Genomic DNA, 25,262 nt, shown 5'->3' with positions numbered 1-25,262 from the left:
CTGCGCCAGGAGCCCTGGTTCTAGCTCAGGGTTCTTTTGCCTATAAATGTGTGCTCTTGGGTTGGTCTGTCTCCCTCAGGCTGTCAGCTCCTGGACGGGGACCTGGCTGTTCCCAGCGGGAGTCCAGAGCCCCAGAACCATGGCTGGACCTGGAGAGAGGGACGAGGGAGGACGGCAAGAGGTGGGAGAGCCGGGAAGGAGGAACCACCGAGCTGGGAAGGGGATCCTGGCCTGGAGGTGTGGCCGCGCTCCAGAACCCCGGGCTTCCCAAGAGCTTCTGGGCGGCGGGCCGGCCGGCAGGTGGCGGTGCGTGCTCGGCGTCGCGGGTGGCGCTGGAGCCGCCGAGTCCCCTCCTCCCGCCGCTCCCTCCCCTCGCCGGCTCCTTTCTCTGCGCTCTTGCTCGCGCTCCCCAGCGCCCTCCCGCTCTCCCGGCCGCGGTCCCCTCGTCCGCGCCGCCCCGCCGCCGGCTCCGCCGCCGCCCCTGGCGACCATGGCGCACTGGGGGCCCTCGCGCGCCCCGAAGGGCCCCGGTCCCACAGCCCGAGCCCCGAGCCCTGGGGCTCCTCCGCCGCTGCGCTCGCCGCGCTCGCGGCCGCTCCTGCTGCTGCTGCTGCTGCTGCTGCTGGGCGCCTGCGGGGCGGCGGGGCGCTCCCCCGAGCCCGGGCGCCTGGGTCCTCACGCCCAACTGACCCGGGTGCCACGGAGCCCTCCCGCGGGACGCACGGAGCCCGGTGGCGGCGAGGACCGGCAGGCGCGCGGCACGGAGCCCGGGGCCCCGGGTCCGAGTCCCGGTCCTGCTCCGGGTCCCGGTGAGGAGGACGGCGCCACCGCCACGGGCTACCGGCGCTGGGAGCGGGCGGCGCCGCTGTCCGGAGTGGCTTCCCGGGCTCAGGTCTCGCTCATCAGCACGTCGTTCGTGCTCAAGGGGGACGCGACGCACAACCAGGCGATGGTGCACTGGACGGGCGAGAACAGCAGCGTAAGTGACCTCCACGCGCTCGCCGCGGCCCCTACCCGGGACACCACGGGACGCCCCGGCGGGACCGCCACGGCCCCCACCCAGAACCCCCTGTGGTCATCAGGGGCATTCTTGGAGACTTGGGCAGTTGGGTCACCTCGGCGGCGCCCCTACTGGCCTCTGGTCACCGGTTACTTGGGGAGAGGTCCTCAGATTCGTGCGTTTGTCTCACCGCAGGGGACATTCCCACAGATTTCGGGATCCTGGGCCACCTCCGATACTCCCCCGCTGGCCTCCAGGTCCTGGGTTACGGAGGAGGTCCCCAGAGGCTTCGGGAGCCTGCAGGTCCTCGAGGGTCACCCCAGCTCGGCGTTACCTCTCTCGAGCCCAGGCTCCCCCAGCTGAGCCTCGCGTTCCGGGATCCTTCCCTCCCTGGTCTACCCGGGACTCCGCGGTGGCGTCTCCGCAGGCTCTGGGACTTCCCCGGTCAGCTCGAATCCTATTCTAGGACTCTGGGATTTCTGGGTTACCCCTCTCCCTGGGGTTCCCTAGTGCGACCCGCGGCTGTCTTGAGCTCCTGCTGCCGGCCGCCCCGCCTGGATGCACTGGGGTCCGCGTACCCCCTTGGGTTCATCCCCACACTGTGCTGGGGACCTGTGTGAGGCTGGCACGGCAAACTCCCTGCCCTCCCCCCACGTTCCCGGCTACTCTGGCTTTGCTGCAGCTGGAAGTTTGCCACCTCTGTTGGGGACCTCCTGTTCCTCTACCCACAGCGTGGGGCTCCCACCCTTCCCAGATCCTGCCTCCTCTGGCCTTTGTTGGTGCCTGCAGGAGGCAGAGGGTCCCCTTAGATTATTCTCCTGGGGGCTGCCTCAGCCTCACTCCCCCTCATGCCCAAAAGGGCCGAGGGTCACTCTGAAGTCACCCTGGGGCAGCTCTGTGGGTCTCTAGTTTTGCAGTTTCCAGAGAAGGATGGGGGTAGGGAGGTGGCAACCATGAATCCCCAGAGGATGGTACATTTGTATGCGGAGGGGAGACGGGAGCCTCCCCTCATTCCTGTGCCTTGCTGTCTCCTGGGGTCCCCTAGGAGACCTCTTCTTGCTTCCCCAAGGGCCAGGGTTCCTATATGCACTGGCTGTGGCCTGGGTGGGGAACACTGGCCTCTGGAGCCAGGAAAGGGCATAATTTGAACAGTCACTTGTGCCAATCTCCTCTGTCCGGCTTTGCTGGGCTACTCCCAGGCAGCTGTGATTTGTGCTGGAGGAGGGACGAGGTGGGCAGATGAATACGTTGGGGTAGGGGTAGGGGCAGCATTGAATGAATGTAGTCAGCCTAGAGCCCAGCTCCCCAACCAGCCAGCGTCTATCAGGGTGCAGGTGCCAAGTGTCTGGTTTTGGGTCATTCCTGGCATCTCCAGCCTGACTAGCAGCCTTTCGAGGGCAGAGCTGGCTCCCTGGGTGCAGTGGGCCAGCAGGGGGCAGTCAGGGTGCCGGCTGGGGTGCCTTGCAGAGGTGGCAGGTGCCACCTCCCTAGAAGAGCACTGGGAGTGTTCTCTCCATCTGCACCTTGAGAGAGGGGTCAGATGCCATGTGTCCTTGTGAACAAACGGTGTCTGCTGTACCATCAGCTCTAACTCAGGTGGAAAGGTAACCCAGAAACTGAGAGCTCAAAGGACCAAATCAACACAAAAAGCAAATCCCGCAGGGCCAGAAAGCTCTAATCCCCTACCCCATCTGCCGAGGTGGTTGATCCTGAAGCTTGCTCCTGCCCCTTTGTCATTTAGCTTCCTGGGGCGGGGGTGGAGGAGCCCCATGGGAGGGGGCAGGCTAGCTGTCTTTGGGATAGGCTGACACCCAGCCTGCCTCTGACCTGACCTCACAGTCCGGGTGCAGGGCAGCTTCCTGGGAGAGAGTTGAGGAGGGAGCTTGGGCCAGCAGGGATGGGGTACTGGGGGTGGGGGGCAGTCAGAGGAGCCTGTGTGGCTTTGTTCCTTGAGGGCGGCAGCTGGGTTGGGTGACTCCTCTGTGACTGGGTGGGCTTGCGTCCTCACTGCTCGCAGGTGTGTGTGTGTCTTGGGGTGGGGGGTTGTGAGTGGGGGGCAATGTTGGCTTCTCTTTAGTGAGGACAGAAAGTCCAAGGAACCAGCGAGGAGTTTTAAGGGATGGATGTCCTCTGGCCAGCAAGAGGCGAGGGGCAGGGGTGAGGTGTGGCACACGGGGCATACCCTGACACTTAGCAAACACTCGGGAAGTAGAAGCCAGGACACCCTCATTGTGAGTAGTGGGTGTGGGTGTCCGTGGGGTCAGATGCTGGACCAGGCATTGGGCTTCAGCACCTTCCACTCCTGCCTCTCCACACACCCGTTCTCCGGACTGGGCAGTCAGGGAAGACCTTATCATCCTGCACCTCGGGGAGCAGGGGAGGCTGCGGGAGTTTCACCTTGCCTGAGAAAACTCAGAAGAGGCAAGCAGCCCGTTACCTTGAGCTAACTAAGTAAAACTGCTTTAAAAGAAGAAATCACTGCCTTAGTGCTTGTTGCGTGCGTAGTATTGTTTTTTCAGCACACGACGTGTCTTAGAAATGTACTCTGCTCCCTCTAGTCTCATCTTGCAACCACAGGACTAAAGATTGTAGCCGGGATTTGGCAGTGGGTTTCACGTCTGCTTGAAAGCACCATCTTTGAAAGCTACAGCCAGACAGAAACTCACACAGCTGGTTTGCCGAGCAGTCTTCCTAATGTTTTATTTCCTTTAACTTGCTCACCGCCCTCTGCAGATGTGGTCAACATGAACAGAGAGCGTGTTTACTTTACCATATCAGGTGTTCTTCAAAATTAAAAGGACCATTTGATGAGGGGGATGGACTTTAAAACATGGCATTTGAGAGCATCCCGCAAGAAGGAGTTCCAGGATTTAAGCCCCCGTCGCTGCAGTTGCGTTAACATTATGTGGGTTTTCCTTGCAACGGCTTGGTTCTGCCTGCTCCCATGGCGATAGAGAAGGGGACTTGCTTGCAAGTTCAAACACTGCCTCCCTGTCTGATGTTTAGCTATAGAAACAAATAGTTATGTGTGTTATGTGTGAAATTAATGTTTCATTGAAACATTGCGTTTTTATGGATCTAGAGTGGGCTGTGCACACACAGCTCCGGGTTTTGCATCTCCGGAGCTGCCCTTGGAGGCAGCGGTGCTATTTGAAGGTGGATAAATATTACAGAGTGTGGCTCTCAGCCTCTGGGGTTGTGGTTTCATGTTATCCCTATGGGGAATGTACTGTGCCCCGTCCTGTTCTTAATGTTTCTGGGAAATCGTGGGCTTATTGTGCTTATTTTAAGCACAGCTCACCTGGGCTCCTTCCCACAAGGCACTTGATCCTCAACTTTGAAGCTGAATGTATCATTTGACTTGAACGTGAGCTTCCTGCAGCCTGGTCCAGTTTGTTCACCTGTGTCATTGTTCCCCAAGAAGATCAGTACCTCCCTCCCCTCCCCTTTCTCCCCTCCCCTTTCTCCCCTCCCCTCTCTCCCCTCCCCTCTCTCCCCTCCCCTCCCTCTCTTCCCCTCTCCTCCCCCCTCCCCTCCCCTCTCTCCCCTCCCTCCCCTCTCTCCCCTCCCTCCCCTCTCTCCCCTCCCTTCCCTCTCTTCCCCTCCACTCCCCTCCCTCCCCTCTCTCCCCTCCCCTCCCTCCCCTCCCTCCCCTCTCTCCCCTCCCTCCCCTCTCTCCCCTCCCTTCCCTCTCTTCCCCTCCACTCCCCTCCCTCCCCTCTCTCCCCTCCCCTCCCTCCCCTCCTTCCCCTCTCTCCCCTCCCCTCCCTCCCCTCCCTCCCGTCTCTCCCCTCCCCTCCCTCCCCTCTCTCCCCTCCCTCCCCTCTCTCCCCTCCCCTCCCCCTCTTCCCCTCCCCTCGTGCTTCCTTCTCCCTCCCTTCCCTCTGCCCATTTCCCAAATCTGCTCTGTGCTGCGCCACATGGTTGGTGCTGTCCAAGGCAGTTGAATGCTGAGGTGATTCTGAGCAGATTACCCATACTCTCTGTTCTGCCATCTTGATGGACCTGATATTTGTGTATACTTTATACCCAGAGAGCTAGAGCAACACGTCAGAAGAGCTTCTCAAACTTGTTTCTCTGAGTTAAGAGGTCAAGAACTAGCGGTCTGTGGCAGCATCTTCTACTATAGTACCTGTGGCCTCTCCCCAAGTTTGCGTGAGATTTCCATCATGACATCTGCCGGGCGTCGAGTTCCTCGAGGGCAGGTGAATTCTCTTTCTAGGGCTGCCAGGGCAAAGTGCCACAGACTCTGTGACTGAAACAACAGAAATGTATTTTCTTGCAGTCCTGGAGGCTGGACGTCAGAGATCAAGGTATTGTTCAGGTTGGTTCCTTCTGAGGCCTCTCTCCTGGCCTTGCCATGCCGCCTTCTCCCATGTCTCCACATGGTCTTACCTCTGTGTGTGTCTGTGTCCTCATCTCCTTTTCTTGTAAGAGCACCAGTCATACTGGATCAGGGCTTGTTCTAACCACCTCATTTTAACTTAGTTACCTCTTTAAAGGCTCTGCTTCCAAATACAGTCACATTTTGAAGTGCTAGGGATTAGGACTTCAACGTATGGATTTTGGTGGGGGGACACAGTTCAGACCCTCATAGCAGGGAAGGGGTCTTAGCTTCCTTTGCATCCCCTGAGTTTAGTAGTGGATCTCGGAGTAGTCTAGTGGGAGATGAACATGAACTGCTAGGATATGAGGGGGCTAGTGTCACCCTCCCCTGATAATGCTGATGGCAAAATCAGGGAAGACTGCATGGAAGTGGTGGCATCAAGGCTGGCCTAAAGAATGAGTAGGTGGAGTATATAGGAGATGGAGAACATTCCAGAAAAACAACATTCCAACTTGAGCAAGATCTGGGGGGTAGGAATTTTGAAGGTATGTGTGTGTTATATAAAGTGAGAGTGAATGCATTATGCATGGAGACAAACCAGAGAAAAGAAGTTTGGAAAAAACAGATTCAAAAGCTCCCGACGGACCCCAGATGTGAGGCTGAAGAGTCAATGTGGCGGTGAGGCGTGGTGGACATTGCGATTGAGCTTCAGAGACAGCCTGCCCGGGTCTGTATCCTGGCCCGGCTGCTCTCTGGCTCTGGGATCCAGGCAAATGGACTAAATCCTCTGGACTTCAGTGACCATATCTTGAAAATGGGAGAAGTAAGGCTCACAGGTTTGCGGTGCAGGTGAAGTGAGATCTTCCATGTGAAATGCTCAGATCAGAGCCTGGCCCACAGCAGGAGCTCAGCAAATGACATCAAGAAAGAGCCCTGAGGCAGGGTGGGGGATGGGGCTGGTGAGGGCTGCAGGGTAAGACATCTGGACAGAGGCTCAGGGAGGAGCTGCTGCCAGGGGGAGGCGTGGACCAGGGCTGTGGAGGGGGCTGAGGGAGAGGAGGAGAGTGGATTGGAGAGAGGTGCGTGGCTGGATGCAGAGGACGTATCTGCCTTGGCTCTGCAGGCCTCTCTCCGTCCTGAGTGGTGCTGGGCTTCTAGGCTCCAGGCCAACCTCCAGAGTGTAGAGACCATGTGAGTTCTTAAATGAACGGGTTCAAATCCATGACAAAGCTGACCTGTAGTCTTGTGTCTGATGCTTGTGGTTTTGTGATGTCAACTCCAGTCCACCTTAGAGGACAGCTTGGTGGCTCCAAGCTCGGGGTTTTGCATTTAAGTCTGCTGAACTTGCCGTGCGTTACCCTGGAATTCTAGGCCCCCACAGTGTGGGCCTCCCAGCACTAGGGGTGGGGGCTGGATTGGAGCTCAAGGTGTGGCCCCTGGTGGCTGAGCTGTGGCTGGTCAGCCTGTGAGTACTGGGCCTCTGTCTAGAGGCAGTGCATCTCTGTCGTGACAGCTCATCACCGAGGGTGTCCAGCGGCCACCTGGAGAGAGACAGAAGTAGGCAGAGGTCAAGGGATGTGGTGACCAGGGCTGAGTGCCTGTCATACTTGCTGCCAGGAGCTGGCTGCTGCTGGGGCAAACCTGTCCGGGACCCTGGGCCTGGCGGCTGGATTAAGAACCGTGAGGGAGCCAGGGACTCTGTGTGGAGAGAGGCAGCAGCACATGGGGACATGCAGAGGGCGGGCTGAGTCTAGGGAAGTCTCAGCGTGCAAACCGCAGGCTCACGAGTTGACCCAGGGCTTCTGCCCTCGCCCCGGTCACTGACATTCGGAGCATGGGTTGAGAGCTCCCAGCAGGAAGGGGAGGGTGTTGTGCCCAGAACCCTCCACGTGGCCTCACATTTTGCCTCCAAATCAGCTGCTTTTAGGGTGAAGGTAAGAAGCAGCCGCAGGCCTCGTTTCCTGGGTGCTTAGCCATGGGGTCTGCTGAGTGCACTGCGCAGAAGTGCTTGTCCTTCTGGTTCTCCTGTGAGCCAGGAGGATGGGGAGCCGTGCTCTCTCTCTGCTCTCTCTCAACTTGGGCCCTCGTTTGGTCATCGTGTTTCAGGTGTCAGCCCTGGGGTGCAGAGGAAGGGCCTGGAGCCAGGGGGATGGACTCCTTCTCTTGAAGTGCTTGTGGCCCAAAGTGGGGGTGGGGTGGGGCAGAGAGCCCCAGGGATGCAATTCAGGAGGAGTGAGGTGGGGGCCGGTGTGGAGGCACAGGTACAGGGAGGGCAAGGCGGGGCGGGGAAGCTCAGTTCACCTGGGGAGCGGTCACATGGGCCACAGGTGGAGGAGGATGAGGACGGCTGACAAGGCTGGGAGGTGGGACTGAGGGGAGCAGCAGAGATCTCTGGGGTGCAGAGGGCAGGTGGGCTGGTGGAGGGGCTGCCCGTGGCCATTGCCTGTGCCATGAAGCAGGGGCTGTCTGAGCAGGGCTCCTGCCCACGGTGTTTCCTGGCTGGGGTCCGAGGGAGGCTTTTGCTGTGGTCTGGCCTGCACAGACCCACTCCATGGCCTGGGTGGTGAGGGCCGCTCAGGGATGGGGAGCTGCGCAGACCTGCTTCCCTGGCCTCAGTGGTGTAGGAGAGAGGCTCTTGCTGTGGTCTGGCCTGCACAGACCCACTCCCTGGCCTGGGTGGTACGGGCCGCTCAGGGATGGGGAGCTGCCTTTCTTTGTGTTCTCATCCAAGTTTAGCAGGTGAGACCTTGACCGTGGATCCCCCACGTTCTGTCCTCTCTTGTGTACCCCCTCAAGTGCTGGTCTGTTCCTGTCGCTTCTGAGGACCCCTGAGAAGCTCCCAAACCCACTCTCCCACTCCCTGCAATCAGTTCACCTGACCTAAGTTACCCTGCCTTGCTGGGTCCTAGCCTGAGGGGCCACCACTCCCGGGGAATGTGAGCAGGAGGGGTTATGGGATAGAAACCCAGCTTTGGGCTGGAAGCCCACCCCTCTGGTGCACAGTGGGGAAGCGCAGAGCTGGATTGTTTCAGCTGCCCCACGTGCAGGGCAGCGATGTGGATGGGCTCTCGTGCTGCTCTGGAGGCCCTGATCCCTCCTCGCTAGAAGTGCTCAAAAGGAAGCTCCATGTCCATGCTGCAGGCCAAACTGCAGGGGCTTTCGGCTTGTGGGGGAAGCGGGACCACCAGTGGCTGACTGAGGGGTCCAGAGTTGTCGTTGTGAGCCTAGATCCCAGCTGGACCCAGGGGTGCGCTCCATGCTGCTCCGTAGCCTCTGGCTCTGACCCCTGGGTCCCTCCCCTGCCCTCCAACATGCTGGTGCTGCTTTCCCTCTCCTCCCTGGGGAATCCTGGGTTATCTCCCTGCATCGCTCAGCTGGGCACTCACCCCTCCCTTCCCATCATGCTGGCCACCCCTGTACCCACTCTTCCCCAGGCGTCAGTTTCCCCATCCGTAAGATGAGCATCAGGACTAGACCATCTCCAAGGTCACTACCAACCCGGACGTTGTCTATGTTTAGTACACATTTGCTGATTTATTTGTATTTTATTTATATGAATGGAGACAGGAATGAAGTAGAAGGACTTTGGAATGCCCAGCCCAAGAACCTCACTACAGCCTCTTTCAAGTAGTCACGAAGGAGGCAGATTTCCATGAGAGTTGAACTTCAGGAACGGCTGGTCTCACCTGCTGTTCATGCTTGGATGAGGACTGAACCTCTCTGAGCCTTTTCCCTAATTTATCAAATGAGGATAATGGTTTCTGTGTGTCAGGCCAGTGCTGGGGCCACGCGCTCCGTGGATGGGGGCCTGGCCAGCAGACCCACCAATGTCCTCCTTCACCTTGTTTCCTAAGAGTGCTGACCTCGCTTGCATCTTCACTGTCTTCTGGAAACTAGCTCGAGGCCCAGCTCGTGGTAGCTGTTGACCTCAGCTCTTTACCGAGCTTCTCTGTGTGCCTAGCGCTGTTAGGTGCTGAGGATACAGCGAGCCTGCCCGGGTGACATGTTTGGTCTGGACAGGAATTCATTGCAGCGCGTTCTAGGTGCTGTGTGAGTCTGCGCTGGGGAAGTCTGGGGAGGTTTCCTGGAGGAGGTGAAGATGGAGCTGCTCCGCAGGATGAACAGAGTCCCGGGCTGAGAAGCAGGTTGGGATGCTGAGAATATTAAGGCTGAAAGAGAGGCCTGGGGGCTGGAGCAGCTTGGAGCGCCCACGGGCAGAGGAGAGACTCAGCCGTTCATCAAGAAGCCTGGCTCGAAGGCACGGAGACAGCCCTGTTAATAAAGTTCCTGAGCACATTTCACAAATCCACTTTTACTTTAATAAAGGGCGATTTAATTTGTAGTTGCGTGGAGGTTCCTGAGAGCATTCTAAAGAGGTCATAAATTAGCCTCATTCCTCGGCACGCCCCTCCGATGAGAAGGCAGCCCAGAGTTTGCGTGGGCCTCTCGGCGTAGCCGTCACTTTATTTTATGGTGATTTTTCAGAGTCAGGCTAAGACTTGGGCAGATGATTCGAAGGAGGGCAGGCTGGAGTGACGGGCAGATCAGCTGGGACGCTGCAGAGAATCCCTGTGCCTGTTCTGGTGCAGGAAGAAACGGAGGGGAAGCTTGTACATTGCCTCCTCTCTGGGGGCTGCCTTGTCTTTCTTTTTTCGTACTCTAAAGGATGAGTTGTTTACAGGTTCTTGCCAACGGCCCACTTTGTCCTCGCCCCTCCTTCGTTCCTAGTTTGGGTGGGTGCTGTATGGATTGCAGGGATGCTGATGAACTGAGAAGCCTGGCTGTGGCTGCAGCTGCTGTTCCTGACCAACGTCTTCCCCTTTTGGAAGTCCAGGGAGCAGAGATCCCTGGTTCTGGCCGCCGGGAGGGCAAGGTCTCCATCTGTAGCATTGGAAAGGTGAAGGCATGCGTTCTGCATTGCTTCACATCCTGCTTTTTCTTGGAAAGCCCCGTCCTGGATGTGAGCTTGGATTCTGGGTGTAAAAGAAGTGCAGACATGGGTCTGTCAGTCTAAGTGGATGGTGGGGGTGGGAATGCCCTGTACCAATCTCCCCGCTCCCAGCAGGTTCCCACGGACCATCCCTGACCTGCTCTGCAAGGTTGTAAAACACAGACTTAGGCAACTTGCTCGCTGCTGATTGATATACAGCCCGCTGAGGGCAGCAGCAACGTCTTTTCCATTCAGCCCACGACTCAGGACAGCTTCCCAGTAGGCATATGGTACTCGTCACCTGTATTCCAGTTAAGCTCCATTTGTCATTAACAAATGGAATAGGGATACTTGAGTGAGTGAGGACTCTCCTGGAAAGACTGGAAAAAAAATGTAAAACTCCAGTGTCCTTTTGAGGTGGAAAAGCTCCTTCTTATTTTGCATTTCTGTAGCAGTCAGTTACTGTATTTGCACAGAAAATTACAATCATTTAATTAGTTTCTTCTCACACCAGCTCGAAGATCTTAAAATAACAGCACTCTCTTTCCTTAGTAATTTTCTTGCAAAAGCAGATAATTTCCTGCAATGTTGAGCTTGCCTTCACTCATACCGAGTACATCACTTGCAAGTCACCATTTCCCAATGCTCAGATAAATGAAGTTCAAATGAGAGAAAGAAAAGAGCCAGGCAGAGTGTGGCTGCTTCCATTCAGATCAGTTTTAATTCAGAAAGAATTCTTTATGAGGCTTTTTCGCCGTGCATATTTCTGAAGCATCAGAAGTAGAGATAGCATCTCCCAAGCCTCAGCCGGGGAGATCCGGCAGTTAGGATCACCTCCCAGCTTCTGCTTCTGATGTAATTTAACTTAGAATAATAATCCCTCACTATTTACATGGAACCGCTGGTTAGTAATAATAAAGTTAAAAATCACAGCCCCGCAGGGCGCGGTGGCTCACGCCTGTAATCCCAGCACTTTGGGAGGCCGAGGCGGGCGGATCACGAGGTCAGGAGATCGAGACCATCCTGGCTAACACGGTGAAACCCCGTCTCTACTAAAAATGCAAAAAATTAGCTGGGCATGGTGGTGCGCGCCTGTAGTCCCAGCTACTCGGAGGCCTGAGGCAGGAGAATGGCATGAACCCGGGAGGCGGAGCTTGCAGTGAGCCCAGATCGCACCACTGACCTCCAGCCTGGGCGACAGAGCGAGACTCCGTCTCAAAAAAAAAAAAAAATCACAGCCCCCATCTAGGTGCCGGATGCTGTGTCAGGCATGTCACACCCACTTATTTTATTTGCTCCTATAGAGAGACCTACACAGTAGATACCATGATTATATGCATTTTACAGCTGTGGAAAATAAGGTTCGGCGTGGCGGGAGGACTTGCCCCCAGTCACACAGCTAGTGAGGACCCGAGATGTGGTTCGAATTCCTTCGCTCTTGAGCCCGAGTTCTTTTTAAAATTCTTTTTTTGGCCGGGCGCGGTGGCTCATACCTGTTATTCCAACATTTTGGGAGGCTGAGGCAGGCGGATTACCTGAGGTCAGGAGTTTGAGACCAGCCTGGCCAATGGTGAAAATTTGTAAAAATAGAAAATTAGCCGGGCCTAGTGGCGCATGCCTGTAATCTCAGCTACTCAGGAGGCTGAGGCAGGAGAATCACTTGAACCCGGGAGACGGAGATTGCAGTGAGCCGAGATCGTGCCACTGCACTCTGGCCTGGGCGACAGAGTAAGACTCTGCCTCAAAAAAAAAAAAAAAAAAAAAATTCTTTTTACTTTATTACTGTTTTAAAAATTGTGGTAAAATATATGTAACATAAATTCACTGTCTTAATACTTTTTAAGTGTATGGTTCTAGGGGCATTCAATTCATTCATATTGTCACGCACCTGTCACCACCATTCTTCTCCAGAACGTTCTCATCTCCCCAAATGGAAACTCTGCCCCTTTTAAACGCTAACCCCCATCACCCCTCCTCCAGCTCCTGCCACTCACAGTCTACTTTCTGTCTCTATGAATTTGATGCTCTAATGACCTCATATAGGTGGAACCATACACATTTGTCATTTTGTATCTGGTTTATTTCACTCAGCGTCATGTCTGGAGGGTTCGCCCAGGCTGTGGCAGGTGCCAGAATTTCCTTCCTTTTTTATGGCTGAGTAATATTCCACCATCTGGACAGAACACATTTCCTGCCTTTGTGTATCTGCGGATGGACATTTGCGTTGTTTCCACCTTTTGGCTGGTGTGAATTAGGCTGCTGTGAACATGGGTGTGCAGATATTTTTTCGAGTCCCTGCTTTCAGTCCTTTGGGGTAAATGCCCAGAAGTGGGATTGCTGGATCATATGGTAATTCTATGTCAATTTTTTTTTCTTCTTGAGACTGGGTCTTGCTCTGTTGCCCGGGCTGGAGTGCAGTGATGCGGTCACAGCTCACTGCAGCCTCAACCTCCCCCGATTAAGTGATTCTCTCACCTCACCCTCCCAAATACCTGGGACTACAGGTGCACACCACCACACGTGGCTAATTTTTGTATTTTTTAGTAGAGATGGGGGTTTTGCTGTATTGCCCGGGCTGGTCTTGAACTCCTAAGCTCAAGCAATCCACCCGCCTCAGCCTCCAAAAGTGTTGGGATTATAGGCATGAGCCACCGTGCCTGGCTTATGTTAAGTTTTTGATCAAGCCCGAGTTTTTATCTGCATCAGAAATCACCCTTGTGGCTGCCTCGTACCCACTTGCTGGTCAGTAGCATAATTGCAACCCCCAAGGAAATCCACAGGAGGAGAAAATACGTGGCGTGAGGACAATCCGGTGTCTAGAAGGGACACAGTGGCAAGGCTGCGTTGTGGGAGTCACCTTTCTCTGTTCTGTTCTCATAACCTCTGAATTCTGCTACTTGTGACCCAAGGAGGGGTATCTCTCTGAGCCCAGGAAATCCAGATCTGTCAACCTGGGGAAGTCAGAAATAGGCTGGTCCGGTGCCGGGCCAAGGGTGGAAAAGGAAACCATTCCTGGAGGTATTGCTCGGCATGGCCGCTCTTGCTAAGGGTAACCGTTTGCCTTCCAAGTTCAAGCCCATTTCTCCTCCTCCTCTGCTTTTAGGCACTTTTCCCAATTGACTACCTCATTGACCAGTTAAGTAATTCAATTTTCACTCTGTAAAAATCAAGCACTCAATAAAAACCCTATGTTTTTCTCAATTTATTCCCATCAATACCGCGTAACCCCAGCCAAGTTTGTTTTCTGATTCTTCATTTGACCGTCAGATAGGCCTTCTGGGCATCCACTTTGGGTCCTGCAGCAGCTATGATGTCAGGCGGCTGCTGTGTACCTGGCTGTGTTAGGCTCCTTGGGTGGACCAAGGACACACACCCAGCGGTTTTCTGGCTTTGAGGACCCCAAACTGGCACGGGGGCTCTTAGCTCTCTCTGTGCCCTAGACTCCTGCCCACCCCAATCCTGGAGAAGCTCATGAAACTTTCTCAGAATGAGGATTTTATAATTAGCATAAAACAAAGTATAGATCCAGAGGAAACCAATTTCATAGCAATGAAGTTATCAAAATACTAAAACTAATTTCTTCAGTAACACTTCCATAAGAACTTGCAGCAGGTGTGATGATTTCCATAGTTTGGAAGTTGTGCTGAGTGTAAGCAATACTTTGAGATCGATAAGAACTGTGATCCGGCCTTGGAGATATCTGTGATTTCTGTTGGTGACACCCAGGTACTGATGATATGTTTGTGACTTGTTGCCTGCTTCAGAATGGAAGGAAATGCCTAATTTCAGCTGGGGCTGGTTGAAAATAAAAAGGCCATTGTTTCTCCGTCCAAGTTCATGGGGTCCTTGAAGAAAGGGCAAGCAGAGAGAATCAGGAACATGTAGAAATAACGCCACGAGGCTGCACGCGGTGGCTCACGCCCGTAATCCCAGCACTTTGGGAGGCAGAGGCAGGTGGATCACCTGAGGTCAGGAAGTTCGAGACCAGCCTGGACAGCATGGTGAAGCCCCGTCTCCATTAAAAATACAAAGAAATTAGCTGGGCGTGGTGGCACATGCCTGTAATCCCAGCTATCCTGGAGGATGAGGCAGGAGAATCGCTTGAACCTGGGAGGTAGAGGTTGCAGTGAGCTGAGATCACGCCACTGTACTCCAACCTGGGTGACAGAATGAGACTCCGTCTCAAACAAACAAACAAATAAAAAAAGCCAAAAACCAAAAACACCATGCGAGGTAGGACTTGGCTGGAGGGATGCGATGGGGACAGATGGATCCCATGGGAATGATGCAGTCCTGTCCCCTCTGCCGTGCCCCAGTGTCCCCATCTTCCCCAGGCCTCCTGTCTGGTCTCCCCTGCCCACTAAGGGTATGGACTCTAGCGGCTCAGGGCTTTGGTTTGTTTCATTCCCTCTTGCTCCCCACGCCCCTGGCGCTTAGTAGATGCTCAGTAAAATCTGGGGACTTCTGAAAGGAGGAGCTAGGAGGAGGTCATGGGTCCTGAAGCTCAGAGGCCTAGTTTCCCTGCTGGGGAATCTGGGGAGAGTCGAGTCCTCGCAAAGCTGGTGAGTGAGGAGCTGGGCTCCTTGGCCCACTGCCGGCTCCACGAGTAACCTGGGAAGCTCTTTAATGCACTAATTAATCTCCCCCCCGTGGGGTGGGGATTATGGCACATATCTGCAGAGAAGAGAGCTGGCTGCCAGAGAGACATAAAGATTTGTCTCTTGCCTGAGAGGAGCCCTGGGCAGAGGGGAAGCAGTCTAGCAGCCGCTGACTCACGGTCGCGGGTATGCAGCCAGGCTCTGGTGACGCCCACGCCTCCACGGCGGGGCCACTGGGTCAGCCAGGAGCCAGGGTACTCCGTGGTGAGAAAACACCCATTCCCAAATTGAATGAGGGCATTTAAATAGCATCCTTGATGATCCCAGCCTCATCTCACCCAGCAAAACAAAACAAGACAAAACAAGAAACCCATGAGATGGGTTTGCTCAGCTTTCAACAAAGACAGAGGACTTGGGTGTAGGTTGAACTATGGGAGGGCTTCCCCAGGGGACAGCAGGTTTGGAGAGACCTGGGCTTTCTGATGGAAATGCCTTTGCAGCATCACCCACCTGCTCACTCACTCACTTATCCATCTACGCACCAGCCCCGCGCCCAGCATCACCCACTGCTCACTCGCTCATCCATCTACACGCCAGCCCTGCCCTGAGCCTTCCCTCTGGGCCAGCTTCGGAGGAATCACCAGTTTCCGAGTTCTCGGGGGGCCTTCTATGGAGGGAGCCCTGAAAATGGCCTTTGTCCACGTGTGGGGCCTCGCTTTTCATTCTGTGTCCGTGACTGTCTTTTCTTCTAATTCACATCAACACGTCCCTTTGAGGAGGGCTGGAAAGGTGCAGTGCTGAGCTGTGGCTGGGAAGGCTTGCTGCTGGCCCTGCCGAGCCCCTCCCGCCCACACAGCCTGGGCTGGGAGCCGATGTGAGTCACTGGGCTGCTCTCTGCGTTCACCCAGCGCCTGGCCAGGGCCCAGCTGCTGGGCTGGAGTGTGGTGGCCACCGTGGCCAGACGGTTCGGGCTCCTGGAGGCGGGCAGGTTCAGCGGGCTGCGCTGAGCACTGAGCTGGGGCCAGCTCCCCAGTCCCCTAGGCCTGGGTTCCCTCATCCGCCCTGGGGCTGGCAAGACCCCTCCCCGTGGAGGTAAAGGTACAGGGAGCGGGGAGGATGTCTAGCGATGCGGGAATGAGCTTCTCCAGTCCCAGGGAAGACTGCATCGTCGCCCCTAATCAGAATGTGCCTTCTTTCTCTAGGGGGATTTTATGTGGTTCCAACTTCTTCCCATTTCCTGAATAGTTTGCTAAAGTGGAACAAAGCCCAGCGTATTTCATGAACATTCAGCTCCTCCAGTTTACTTTTAAAGAAAGTATTTCTCGTTGACATCTGGTTTTTCACAAGTTTCCTGATATGAATTATTGCCTGGAATTCTCACCTCTAAGATCAAGTCGGAATTTCTTTCCATCTCACCCGTGGCCGAGCAGAGGGCTGGGCAGTGACGGGGAAATCCAAAACCTGGGAACTTCTGAGACTTGTCAGGAGTGGGAAGGGAGCTTTTGGGCGGCTTCTTCCAGGATCCCACCTCCCGCAGTGTCCTTTGGCCCCAGGTGGGAGCCAGCCTGGCCCATGAAGGCACAGCTGGGGTCCACCTTCCTGACTCAGGAAGGCAAAGAAGACCACCGAAGCGGCCCCCAGCTCCCTCCCTGGCCTGGTCTTCTCACGCCCCGGGACATGCCGAAGGGCGTTGGTGCTGGTCACCTTGGCTTCTGAACTGGGGCAGGTGGGGGTTGGAGACCATCCCAGGAGCATGTTGGGACAGGACGCACATTGCCCCCAGCCCTCCAGCCCCCACAGGGTTTCTGCCTCCTACGGCCTTTCCAAACGGCCTCCCCAAACGGCCTCCGGTGGGTACTGTGTGCTGAAGACTTAGAGGATTATTGGCAGGCAGGGGCTTGGCAGGGGCTTGGCAGGGAGGGGAGGGAGGCAGGGCTGGTCTTCTGCCCTCTGACCTTTCTTTCTCTGCAGACACATTTCCTAAGGCCCCCTGTGTGCCAGACTGTGTGCTAGGCACACTGGACAGACTAGTGAATGATTTCCTCTCTACACCCCAGCAGCCACAGGCAAGGGATGACCATGGCTGTTTCAAGGGCGAGAGGTTGCAGCTCTGTCCTCTCTCTGTCCCAATCCCAGTCCCAGTGGGATGCCGGGGCTTGGCTTGGCCCTGGTTGTGTCTCCCTCAGCCCTCTCTTGCCTAAGGTCCCCCAAGTTTTTCTTTTTTTTTTTTCTTTTTTTTTTTTTTTTTTTTTTGAGACGGAGTCTCGCTCTGTCACCCAGGCTGGAGTGCAGTGGCCAGATCTCAGCTCACTACAAGCTCCGCCTCCCGGGTTTACGCCATTCTCCTGCCTCAGCCTCCCGAGTAGCTGGGACTACAGGCGCCCGCCACCTCGCCCGGCTGGTTTTTTGTACTTTTTAGTAGAGACGGGGTTTCACTGGGTTAGCCAGGATGGTCTCGATCTCCTGACCTCGTGATCCGCCCGTCTCGGCCTCCCAAAGTGCTGGGATTACAGGCTTGAGCCACCGCGCCCGGCCAAGGTCCCCCAAGTTTTTCTAGGGGATGCACTGCCTCATCTCCTGCTCACCAGGCACCCCCTCTCTCTAGTCCTATAGGGTAACCCTGCAGAGAGCTGCCTCTGCCCTGGGCGCTGGTCTCAGTCTTCTGAGCACACAGAGGGACTCTGAGAGGCTGCGTGACCCGTTTGCGAGGCCAGCCTGGTCTGTGTGCCGCCAACCTGGCTCACCTAACTCTGGCCGGGGGTGGACAGCGTGTGAAGGGCCCCACCTTTCCAGCAGACAGCCTGGCCTGCCCCAGGGGGCCCCTGCCTGCGTCCCTCACCCCAGACCATACTTCTGCCCTCCATGGAGGCAGCCCCTCTGCTCTGCTGCCTCCTGGCTTCATGTGGCCCTGCAAGCTGCAGACCTCGTGGAACTTCATCTTTCTCTTTCCTAGGAGGGAAAGGACACTGACCTGGCCTTGTTGTAGATGGGAGCACATCACATGTGGAGGTCGTGGCCTGGTGCTGGACAGCCAGCATCTGCTCAGATGCCCCCTCCTCAGCTGGCTCTGTCACCCTGTCCTTTAGGGCCTGAGAGCATGCCCCTGCCCCCGTCTCAGAGGACTTGCTACTGTGCCCCTCACCTTGGGCCTTGCTTGCCTCTGTATCTCTCATATCTTTGTGTCCTGGGCTCTGACTCCATCCCAGTTTCGGGGTGGCCTGGCCCATCCTGGGGTCTTGAGATACTCGTGGCCTCTGGGGTGCGAGGACTTGGGAGGCCGTGTAGAGAGTCAGGCCAGGCATCCCTCTCTTTAGGAAGCTCCCAGCCTCCCCTGCTGGCAACAGCCCCTGCCAGGACCCCAGCGTGTGGCCTGCCCCCCTCCTAGACTGTTTTCGGTGGGCTTGGCCCCTTCTCGACTGCGTGTTTGGAGCAGTCAGGGACAGAGTTCCTGAAGTGCAGGCGCTGATCTTTGAATTTTGAGATCACTTCCAATCTGTTTTTTTTTCTTTTTTCTGTCTTCTCACTCACCTCCCTGCTGTGGGGTCTGGTTTTCGGCATAATCAGAGAAGGGACGAAGACCAGGCAGAACCTACTGACGAACTAATCCACGAGTTGTTGTTGACATCACGATTGCTGACATCTACCGGGGTTTGGCCCAAATTTGTGTTTGCCCCAGAGAGCGTTTTGGGAGGTGTACTTGGAGCGGCTCATGCATTTAGCCGTGAGCTATGACTCTGGGCCAGATCCCCTGCCAGGGGGAGGGGTGACGTCCGTGGCTCGGACCAAGCATGGTCCATGTCCTGGTGAGGTTACAGCCCTCTGGGGTGGGGGCAGATGGTGACCTCGGGGCCCCAGGGCAGGAGCCCATGGGGGGGGATGCTCTGAAGCATGCATGTGTGATGGGGGCCTCTGACTGGGGTGGCATCAGGGAGGGTCTCTCAGAGGAGGTGGCATTCCCCAGAAAAGGACGTCATCAGCCTTGTGTAGTGCCAGGTGGGTGGGGGCGTTTGCGGATAATGTGAAGGCTGGGTCCCCAGTCGTCTTCGGTGCCTACCCACTCACTTCCTTTGTGGGCTGAGGGCTGGGCTTTCTACCCTTGATCCTTATTATCACCATTATTTAAAATAGAGGCGGGGCTTCTCTGCCACCCAGGCTGGACTGCAATGCTGCGATCTTGGCTCCCTGCAACCTCCAACTGCTGGGCTCATGCCCTCCTCCTGCCTTGGCCTTCCGAGTAACCCAGGCTGGTATTGAATTCCTGGGCTCAAGGGATCCTTCCACCTTGGCCTGCCAAAGCGCTGGGATTACAGGTGTGAGCCACCATGCCCGGATCAAATGCTTGACCTTGATGCAGTGCCCAGGATGGCTGGCTGCAGGTGGCCAGTCAGTGACCATCCCAACTCTGCTGCTAATGGCTGCCCGCCCTAGGCCGATTGCCTATGCTCTCGGAGTCAAGTCTTTCCTGCAAAATGCAGGTGTATGGTGCCCACCTGATGAGACTGTCGTGGCTGTGATACAATGAGGGCAAAAGTGCTGGGTTCCGAGCTTGCACCAAGCAGTGTCCGCTTCTCTTGTTCCAGGGAGGAGGCCCAGACATCCATCACCTACCAACCCCCAGTGGTCATTCCTGAGCCCCCAACGAGAGAAGCTTTTTGGCAGAGGCAGGCGGAGGGTAGTTAGCCAGCTGCCAGTACCTCGGTGACCCCACAGGGCTCTTCTGGGAGTGGAGCTGTGACCTGGCCTGGGTGGAGTGGGCCCAGGCTCCACTGCTCCTCGGCACGCCTGAGGGTTTGTAAGCAGGGCTGAGTCATGGCCACAAAATCACTTGTGCAAGAAATTTTTGCATTTCTGCATTTTTTTCTTAAGTCAATAAATTCTGACTTTGAGTTCTCATTCTACTGCAAGAAGCAAAAATTTCCCTTAAACCTTGCTGTCTGGAGAAATTTGGAAAAGCTTCTCAGAGGTGGCAGGAGGAGCGGGAGGGAGGGAGGGAGGGAGGGAGGCATCGCCAGGGTGCAGACCAGAGCTGGAGCAGAGTTCAGGGACGGCAAGAAGCGCCAGGAGGGAGTGTCCAGGGGGTGGGGCAGGCGGTGGCGCTGGGATGGTCACTCCCTAACATTTGTCAAGACGCCACTGATTGATTATTTATTTATTTATTTTTTGAGATGGAGTCTTACTTTGTTGCCCAGGCTAGAGTGCAGTAGTGCGGTCTCGGCTTGCTGCAACCTCCGCCTCCTGGGTTCAAGCAATTCTCCTGACTCAGCCTCCTGGTAGCTGGGATTACTAGCGCCTACCACCACACCTAGCTAATTTTTGTATTTGTAGTAGAGATGGGGTTTCACTATATTGGCCAGACTGGTCTTGAACTCCTGACCTCAAGTGATCCCCCCACCTCAGCCTCCCAAAGTGCTGGGATTACAGGTGTGAGCCACCACGTCCAGCCTAGGACCCCTTTTAAAGACAGATCGTCCACGTGAAGTTCCATCAAGGATATACAGACCATTAGGGAAGAAGCAGGTGTGAGAAGGTGGGGGCCCCTGTGAGAGGAGGGGTGGGAGCAGGCCTCACTCTGTCGGCTAATCCCTCATCCCTTTTACTGTCTCCCCACCTGGAGGAAAATGCCATAGAAGTGTTTGTTGTAGTATTAGAAGGAGACCGTGAATGTTATCTGGTGTCTGTTTCTGCATAATTCTATCAGGAATGTTCCCAGTCATCTGTGTGGCTAAATCCCCTTTGGTGGCCTGAATTTCCGTGGCTGCCCTGGCCCAGGTGCCTGTTGATCCAGAGGATGGGGAGAGGTATTCTTCTGAAAAGAGAAGATGGGAGCGGACTGCAGGAGGGCTGCAGGGGACATCTTTCCTTGGCTCCACCTTTGGAAGTTGCCTCCTCTTACCGGGCCCTCTGGGGTTCTCCTCTCTCCCCAGACCCTGCGGAAATTGTAGCCCACACTGCACAGGTCAGCATGTGGTTGTGCACTGGCTGATTGGGCAGATCTTTCCTGTTGGTTTAAAGTTACTGGGGGGTGGAGAACACGTTCCTATTTCCTGTCTCTGCCTTTATATCTCCTGTAATGCCGTGTACAAAAGGATGTGTTGAGCAGAACTCTTGGTGACAGGTCACAGAAACCCCACTCCAACTAGCTGAAGTGAAAAATGGGAATTCCTAAGTTCATAGAATCAGTATGTCCAGGGGGCTGGCTTCAGGCATGGCTGGCTCCAGGGGTTCTAACGTAGGCACCGGGTTTGGTTCCTTATCTGTCTCCATCTCTGGGTTCTGTTTTCACTGCATGTGGGCTTCCTTCTCAGGCAGCCCTTCCAGGTCCTGGTCCATGGGAAACAGGCTAAAGAGTGCTGTTGTTTGTCCCTGCTCCTAAGGGAAGCCAGAGCTAAGGCTCCCTGGCCTGGTTGGGTCACATGCCCACCCAAACCCTTCATGTTGGCCAGGAAACTGAAACACTTTGATTGCCTGGCTAGGCCCACGCACCCAACCCTGGAGCCACGCTGACGGAGCCTGGAGGAGGAATTTGGTCTCCAGATGAAGATCAAGAGCTGTTACTGGAAGAAGAGAGTGCAGGTTCTGGGCAGGAGCCCACGGAGGGCAGGGTGAGGAGTTGGAGCAGGGCTTAGCAGCAGTCTTGAACCTCTTCTGGCCTTGTCACTGTGGAGTCATCTGCCCACCCATGGCCATTGGACAGTGCCCTCCCCACCTTGTGCTGCCTGGGTCTTTAGAGGTGTCAGCTCTGGGCGATGTGACTTCCACTGGAAAAGGTGACAGAGCCACTGCCATTCATGTGGCAGGGCCACGCTCGTCCCCTCCTTCTGCTTTTGTGGTTGCTGTCTGGTGGATCCTCAGTCCTCCGCTCTGCTTGAGTCACATCCACGGTGATCTGGCTCACGAGTAAACGCAACCCCTGGCATGAGGTTCCACCGCCATCTCGCCCGTGGGCTGCGGCATCTCCTCCGTGGGTGCTTGTGCCATTTGTAGCCACTGTGCTCTGTGGAGCCACTGCAGTGACAGGTTATGGGATGGAGGGCACTGGGAGGTGACATGCCACACCAGCAAAGGCAAGCTGTCTTGGGACAGCTGGGATCTTTGTGTCCAGGGCATGGAGGGCAGCCTGGGGAGGACTGGAGGTGGCTCCATCACATGGTGCTGTGGACTGAAGGCAGTCAGGGAAATGGTGCAGACCACTGAAGGTGGCTGTCGTAGCCGTGGACATGGAGGTGTTCTGTGGCCACACATTCAGTGTTGATCTGAGTCTTCCGGTGCCCTCAAGCTTGCTGCCCCACTCAACCCAAATAAGCCAAGAATCGCTGTGTTAAGTCAGGGATTGCTGGCATTGCAAGGACTTCAGGAGCCTGGCTGGGTTCTCATTTTACAGATGAGAAAGCTGAGGCCCAGGAGGTGAGTGCGTTGGGTAGAGTTCTCTCCCTGGGAATGGCAGAGCTGGGTCTAGAGCCAGGTCTCAGTATTCTCAGGCCAGTCCCCTTTCCAGATGGAGACCTAAAGAGTCTCCCAATGGCCCATCCCTGGAAAGGCACCTGGATGCCACGAGCCAGCCCTGGCTATCGTGGACTCAGCCACATGTCTTCAGGAGCTGGGCTGGGCTGGAAGCTGGCTTCTTGGAGCTTTCTTCCACATCCCTGCCCCAGAGCTGTGAGGTTCCTTATGAGGGAACCCATGCACAGCAGTGAGCCATGGGTACGGGTTGGTTTCCTTCTGCCAGGAAGTCAACTGGGAGTGCTTGTTTTTGTGTGTTTGCCTCCAGCCTCCAGGTTTGGGGTGTCTGTTTACAGGAATTGTGGGAGAGAAGGTGAGTCACAGTTGGGGCTCCTCTTGTCTTCCCTAAAGGAAGCCAGCCTTTGCTTGCAGCTCTCCCCACTGCGGGGACAGCTGGTGGGCGGGGATACTGCTATGGCTTGAAACCCTCCTAAACTCATGCTGAAATTTAATTGCCAGTGTAACAGGGTTGGGAGGTAGGACCTTTGAGAAGTGATTAGGTCATGAGAGCTCTGCCCTGGGGAACGGATTAATGCTGTTATTTCAGGAGTGGGTTAGTTCTCATGGGAGTGGCATCCTGATGAGGGGATGAATTTCAGCTCCCCTTTTCCTCTTTCTTGCCCTAGCCTTTCTGCCTCCTACCATGGGATGATCCTCGCCAGAGGCCAGCACCGTGCTCTTGAACTTCCCAGCCTCCAGAACCAAATAAACTTCTGTTCTTTATGAATTACTCAGTCTGTGGTATTCTGTTACAGAAAGAGGTCTAAGGCAGCGGCTGGGCAGATTCATTCAGCCCAGTGCCAAAATTCCACATGGCACTGACTGTGTGCAGGAAGGTTGCTAAGGAGTGGTCCTGGGATAGACTCACAGGAGCTCAGTTCCCAGGGTGCGCAGAGGTCACTGTGTTCCAGCTGGGATACCTTCAGTGATGGGAAGCTCACCCCTTGTAGAGACAGCACATTCCAGCATGTCTGGTTTCTGCAGAGAACTAGTGAGGTCAGCCCACAGCTGAGGCTGTGGAAAGGTGATGAGGCTGCCAGCGGGGCTGCTTTTCTGGTGGCCACGAAGGACGACTGTCTTTGCTGTTGTTTCCAGGCTGTGGGTCTGTTCTGCTCACGAACTTGAGGGACAGTGGGTTTGTGGGGGTAGTGCCAGGTGGTTCCAACTTTGCTTTATTCCAGGGTAATCTTTAGAAAGCAGCAGTGAGGGGAGATGCGCTTGCCTTGTACGTGGGAATGGTGAGCTCCACCGCCCAGCCCAGCACTGCTCCACCTGGGGTCTGCAGTGGTAGACGGAGGGGTCCATGGCCACAGGCCATTCACTCCAGGCCACATCTCCCTGTTTTAATCCTGTGGCTGCTGTAACAAACTGCACAAACTCCGTGGCTTGAAGCAACACAGCTTCATTCTCTTATGGTTCTGGAGGCCAGAAGTCCAAATTCAGCAGCACGGGCTAATGTCAAGGTGTCGGTGGGACTGGCTCCTTCAGGAGGCTCCTGGGGAGATTCCGTGTCCTTGCCTTTTTCAACATCCAGAGGTGCCCACATGCCTTGCCTCATGCTCTTTCCTTGTATCCCTCCAATCTCTGCCTTCGCGTCTCCTTCTCTGGCTCTGACCCTCCCGCCTCCCTCTTATAAGGACCCTCGTAATGACATTAGGGCCACCAGACAATACAGGCTCCTCTCCCTTCCCTAGAGCCTTAATCACACCTGCAACATTTCTACAAGGGAACCCATGCACAGGTTCTGGGATTTGGATGGGGGTGTCTTCTTGGGGGCTGAGATCAGCCTGCCCCGCCCTCCAGCAGCAAAGCCAGAGATGAGATGGTGGTTTCCGTGGTTCGCCTCCTGGGGACGCAGAAGCCTGAGTGACTCCTCCAATCCTCCGTCCACGTTGCATGGCGGTTCCTGTGGCTCTTCCGACCCTCCATCCACACTGCAGCTGCGCGTCTTTGGATGCTTGGATCTGGCCTCACTTCTTAGCTTAAAGTCTTTCAGAGCAAGTCTGGCCTTGCTCCATGGGGCTCATTTTTCTCCTTCACCTACTCCATGCTGGCTGCTTGCTGGGTCCCCTCCTTGTCAGGTCCCTTCGCCCGATCTGGAAACTTCCATCTCACCCCTGCCTTCCTGGCCCTTGCCCCATTGCCACCCCTCCATGAGGCCCGAGGACCCTGCAGCTTGCTGGTGCCCTGGCCCTCGGGCATCACAGTGCTCAGTGATGTCTGTGGGGTGGATGAGTGGATGGATGAGTGGACACTGAGCTGCAGACAAAGGAAAGTTATTTTTAAAGCACACGTAACCGACTCGCCTGGCACGTGGCATCTCGGTCCATCCTGCCTGCCGGTTCCAGGGGCCAGAGCCTGCAGCAGGAGGCTCACAGGTCATGTGCTTTTACTTAGAATGAAGGTTTTTTAAGGCACTTGGAAGCAAAATTTGGCAAAACTTCCACCACTCTCAAATCAGCAAATATTTACTGAGCATCTGCGAGTGGAAGGCAGTTCCCCAGGGTGGGGCAGAGTGGTGTGGCCACCACACCCTCCATAAAAATGCCCACGGCTGGGGCCTTCGGCTTTCCCTGACTCGTTATGTAGCTGTGTGTGGGGGTGTGTGACAACACACACACACAAAGAGGAAAAGTCTCCAACTGTTAAATACAGTGTGAGGATGAAGCCACGTGGGAAGCCTGGGGGGTGGAGCTGTGGGGACCTGAGCTGGGCTCACAGGGGCAGGGTTCTTGAAGGGATTGTGTATTTTTAGTGTGGCGAGGGTCGAGAGTCTAGGAGAGGGGACAGCTGTGCCGGCCGGGGTCACAGTGCACAGGGTCCCAGGCTGCCTCCCCCCGTACGGCTGGGTGATGTTGGACAGGCCATTGCATCTCCATGGCGGGGCTTCCCCAGTTGTGTGGGGAG

General features: G+C 55.7%; 1 protein-coding gene across 4 annotated transcripts in view; it reads left to right on the top strand.

Moving 5' to 3' along the window:
- The first annotated feature begins 422 nt into the window (after window positions 1-422).
- Window positions 423-25,262, top strand: part of SORCS2 (sortilin related VPS10 domain containing receptor 2) — a 572,125-nt gene continuing 547,285 nt past the window's right edge. For all 4 annotated transcript variants that reach the window (XM_045392082.2, XM_045392079.2, XM_045392080.2 and 1 more), the window contains exon 1: window positions 423-979. In XM_045392082.2, the coding sequence (XP_045248017.2) occupies window positions 491-979 (489 nt within the window). In that variant the 5' untranslated portion in view covers window positions 423-490. The remainder of the gene's footprint in view (window positions 980-25,262) is intronic.

This window comes from Macaca fascicularis, chromosome 5, assembly GCF_037993035.2.
Source record: "Macaca fascicularis isolate 582-1 chromosome 5, T2T-MFA8v1.1".
Lineage (NCBI taxonomy): Eukaryota > Metazoa > Chordata > Mammalia > Primates > Cercopithecidae > Macaca > Macaca fascicularis.
This window is presented reverse-complemented; position numbering and strand designations above follow the sequence as displayed.